Source organism: Egretta garzetta, unplaced genomic scaffold (assembly GCF_000687185.1).
Source record: "Egretta garzetta isolate BGI_Z169 unplaced genomic scaffold, ASM68718v1 scaffold374, whole genome shotgun sequence".
NCBI lineage: Eukaryota > Metazoa > Chordata > Aves > Pelecaniformes > Ardeidae > Egretta > Egretta garzetta.
Window position 1 is genome coordinate 670,337 of NW_009259419.1, and position 4,609 is coordinate 674,945.

The 4,609-nt window shown below is 38.4% G+C and overlaps 1 protein-coding gene across 1 annotated transcript in view; it reads left to right on the forward strand.

Moving 5' to 3' along the window:
* YY1 (YY1 transcription factor) overlaps positions 1 to 4,609 on the forward strand; it is a 25,344-nt gene that overhangs the window by 19,344 nt on the left and 1,391 nt on the right. Inside the window, exons 4-5 of the mRNA XM_035892430.1 lie at positions 1,053 to 1,113; positions 3,582 to 3,740. Coding sequence (XP_035748323.1) covers positions 1,053 to 1,113; positions 3,582 to 3,740 — 220 coding nt within the window. The remainder of the gene's footprint in view (positions 1 to 1,052; positions 1,114 to 3,581; positions 3,741 to 4,609) is intronic.

Genomic DNA, 4,609 nt, shown 5'->3' on the forward strand with positions numbered 1-4,609 from the left:
CCAGCAGCGGACACAGGGAAAACTTCTAGCAGCTTCTCACAGAAGCCACCCCTGTAGCCCCCCCACTACCAAGACCTTGCCACAGAAACCCAATACACTCATCTAAGTGAATCCCCAGTTGCATGAGATGCATTTATTTATACCTACCTACCTCCACCATAAGGTGGAGATAAGCCATTTCTCTCTGATTTTTTTGAAGACAGCCCTACAGGTTTGAGAAATAAAGATAGGTAAAAGAGCAGTGCGCTTCCCCAGAATAGTGCCCACACAGCTGACACTTCTCTGCCATTCATACAGGTGGTTGTTATGGCAGGACTGTTCCAACACTATTGTCTACAAGAGGGAGTCTTACTGTATTTAAAACGCCTAATGCATGCAAGCAATAGTTTGTTGGGCTCCTTATGTAGTCAGTGGAGCCTAATGGCACCCATAGAGTAGTGGTGAAGATCCCTGTCAGTGACCAAGAGTAAATAGATGATTGCTTGTCAGTTGCCAAGAGTGGAATCCATGTGTACAGTAGCTTGAAGTAAGAATAATTGCAGTTTCTGTGGTTATAACGGATGTCTACGTTGTCTGTGTAGATTCTACAACTTGCCTGCCTTCCCTGCTTCTGTAGAGTTTTCTTTTGAAGTCTTGTGTGGTGAAAATAGTGAACAATGATTGAGTCTACTCTGTCCTTCATGTCCTAGTGCAAGGATGCAGAGGAAGTGAAGATAAATAGGCCACATGAGTACTGGCACAACAAAAACAAAATTTTCAAACAAAACCTCCTAATTACAATAAGTCAGAAAAAACCCCTCTATTTCCACATGTTCAAGGGAATAGGAAGGTAGTATCAAATGTCTCTTTCTGTATTTGAGAAGTCCTTCTGGAAAAGCTGAACTTTTCAAATGCCAAATTATACTGTTAATATTATTATGAAGGTTCTGAAAATACTAAATTGAGTACTACTGATGCATGTAATGCTATCAAATAAATGTGCACATTATGTAGGCAGTAATGTGGTAAGAGCTGTCTACTAACGTTTTTCTACTATTTTTTTTATCTTTAAGAATGAAACCAAGAAAAATTAAAGAAGATGATGCTCCACGAACGATAGCTTGTCCTCACAAAGTAAGTGAAGTGCTCAGCTTCTGAGTAGGTAGTAATTTGTAGACCAGAATTTTGCGTTGATGTTTTCTCTTGAGAGTGAATAACTCCAATATCTTACTGTTAATAGACTACACTCAGTTAACTGTATTTCAGTTATCGTTCTTTAGAGGCTTCCTTAAAAACCTTTCACTGAGTAATATATTATTCCCATTCCTTGTCTTAAGGTTAGTGCATCCCTAATCTTCTGGTAGCCATGATGCACAGTCCCTAACATGCTGGTTTTACTGTTGTGATTTCCTGCCACCCAAGATTACATACTTGAAAGAATGTTCTGAAAGCTGTTCAAAGTACGTTCCTAAGATCTATATATCCTCTGCTTGGAAACTGTCAGATTTAGAGTCTAGATCAGGAATCAGCAATTTATGGTGCAAATGCCAAAGTCAGCATTTTTGGAAGACTTTGAATTACACATTCCACAGAGCTGGAAGGTGCATCATCTTGAAAGAGAGAGGCAGCTTGGAAATACGATTCTGATCCCCTGGTAACGGGGAAGCCTCTGTCTTGAATAAATGTTGCCAGTCACCTAGATTGGTAGCATATAGCTTTACTGCATTATCCAGCTTTTGTAGAGCTTCTGTTAGCTGACTTAGTCTGTAATGAAAAAAGACAAAAACAGTCTTGCTGACTTCTGGTCTAGATAAGTGTGAGCCTCAGCAAATAATCAGGGCAGATAGCTAATGGTACACATTAGAGAGCATGAAGAGAAGGCTTCTTTCGGACAGCCACAGTCTAAGGAATTTGCTGGAATCCTCTCTGTGCTTACATTGATTTCTAATTCTTCATGTTCTACAAGTATTGTATTCTGTTATAGTATAGCATGTGGAGATACAGGAACAGTTACTCCTTATAATACTGAGGAATGCTGCCTTCATTTCTTTGATTTACTTTTTCATAGCCTCAACTTCATCAAATGGGGAAAAAAAGAGTATTCTGTCCTCCTGTTTTCTCTTGTCTAGTGTTTCTAGGTGTTGTGCATTTATGACTTAAGTTTAAAAAAGAAAAATATTGTAGAAGATGTAGCTGCTTGTAGAGGCAAGCATGGGCTTTGAAATAGATGCAAAAAAAGTTGATGGCATGTTTATTTTGGTACTGCCTTGCCCCATCCAGTTCTGTTAACGTGTAATGAATGGTGGCACATTACTTCTTAAATTGGCCAAAGAGATTCTAATGCCTGAAGAGAAGTCTTCTTGAAAGTGGCATTTCCCCCCCCCTTTTTTTTTTAAGAAATAAGGCATGTTTAAATGTGGTTATTAGTTTTGGCGATGGGGGAGGAGGAATCCAAAGAGAAGGCCTGCAGAACTTAAGACTAGCAATTGATTGTTCTTTTAGATCCTGTTGAATTTTATGCCTCTTAACACAGTGATGCTGGTAGACTAGGTTGACATAAGTTTAAACAGCATTACTTGGAGTACAGATAGAATTTACAGTTAATGGGATTTAATGAGGGATTTTGAACGTTGAGGAAGACATTTATAAAATATATGATAGATTTCTATTGATTGTCACTGAAAGGTGAAAAAAGGTCTGGAAAGATTGAGTAAAGACAGCCCCAGGTCGCTTGCTGGCTTAAGTGCACTCTCAAATCAAAAAGTAGTATTCCTGTGGTGATGCAGCATGAACTCCAGATTAAGACTTCTCATGCTGTACCTGAGTTAATGTGAGTATCTTTTTCTTTTAGGTTGAGTTGGCACTATCTCAGAGATTCTCCTGCCTTATTCAGTGGCCCAGTATCACTTTATAGGTTTAAACTGTAGAAGCAGTGGCATTCTCTTTACATCTCAAGGTGGTAGCGATCAGTCTGCTGCTGCCTGTTTGGACAAGGTAGTTTCTGTAAGCTGTTATGTGCTGGTAGCCCTCTTGCTCCATTTCTTTTGAGGAATGAGAAAGAAGAGGACAGAATGTTGGGAGATGGAGTGGTACACATACAAATTTGGTACTAGAGAGTAATCTGTGTTACATTAGAGAATATATAATACATTATAATACTGTAGTGCTCAGAATATAGCACATTGAAGAATATAGCATAGGTATCCATGAACTATCATTCTGTCTTTATGTTTGTTTTTTTCCCCGTGAAACTGTAAGTGATTTTGTTTGGTTTATTCATTTGCTTCTATCAGAGCGGCATCTTCTCCATGAGACTGCCCTAATTATTCATTTGACTACATGTGGTTCATAATACTAAATGAGGAGAGGGTTTGGGGATTTTTTTGTTTGGGGTTGGGTTTTTTTTTCCCCCAGTTCTTCAAATTATGAGTTTTCTTGGTATTGCTTTTTTAAAATAAATGTAAGGCTTCTCCTTTTCACAGCCAACTTCTAAGAAAATATTTGGGATATAAAGGCATTTAGAATGTTTGTACTGTAGCAGATAAGACCACCTTTATCAGAACTAGCTTATCTACTAACTGAGTTTCACTGTTCTTTTTAAGGGCTGCACAAAGATGTTCAGGGACAACTCTGCCATGAGGAAGCATCTGCACACTCATGGCCCTCGAGTACACGTATGTGCAGAATGTGGCAAGGCCTTTGTGGAGAGCTCAAAACTAAAGCGACATCAGCTAGTTCATACCGGAGAGAAGCCCTTTCAGGTATTGTTAACCTCCAGACACAAATACCACAATTTATTTGGTAAATGTGTAGACAGTAACTGTAACCTAGCTTCTATATGATTTCAAGGGTACTATGTGCTCTTCTAAAATTAGATGAGGCACTGAATGATAATCTTAAAAATTGGAAGTCCCCTTCAGCTAAGTAGCTGTCAATTAACTCTGTGGGCTTTTGCTAGAAATCACCAAATTGTATGTACATGGGAGACGCTTTCCAAAAGGTAACGTAGAGTTACCCACTTGAAAAATGAAGTCTGCAGTTACTACTGAATGAGGAAAATGTCTCATTCTTCTCAGCTTTTCGGCTTAGCACTTGTGGACAACTGAGACGTGGGGCTGTTGGCTCAGTTGACTCATGATACTGATTTTCAATAGCAGTATTAGTCAGTTTTCAGCAAAATGGTGGTAGTCACTGAATCTCTTTCCATTCATACCGAGTCACGTGAGCTTCTGCCACCAGAGGTCCCCTGCCTACTTCATATGATACTCCTTACAAATCTACTTTACAGGTATTCATAGTCTTGAGCATATCTGTGTTCTCCAGTACATGTTTAAGATATGTATTTTTGGTTGATTTTTGCCTTTTTGTATTCTGAGCCCATTTTAAAAGTAAAGCTGGTAAAGTGAGCAAACCTTTACAAATTATCACGAAAAATGGGAAATTCTGATGTGAAACACTGTTTCTGTTTTCTAGTACAGCATAGCAAAATATGATTTCATATGCAGAGAAAGTGTTCTTAGTGAAAGAATCTGCTTGCAAGCTGAAAGTTATTCCCCTCTTTGAAAATAGATATACTACTGTGGTAAAACAATTCGAAGTATTCTTTTTTTTTTTTTTTTTTTTAAAAAAA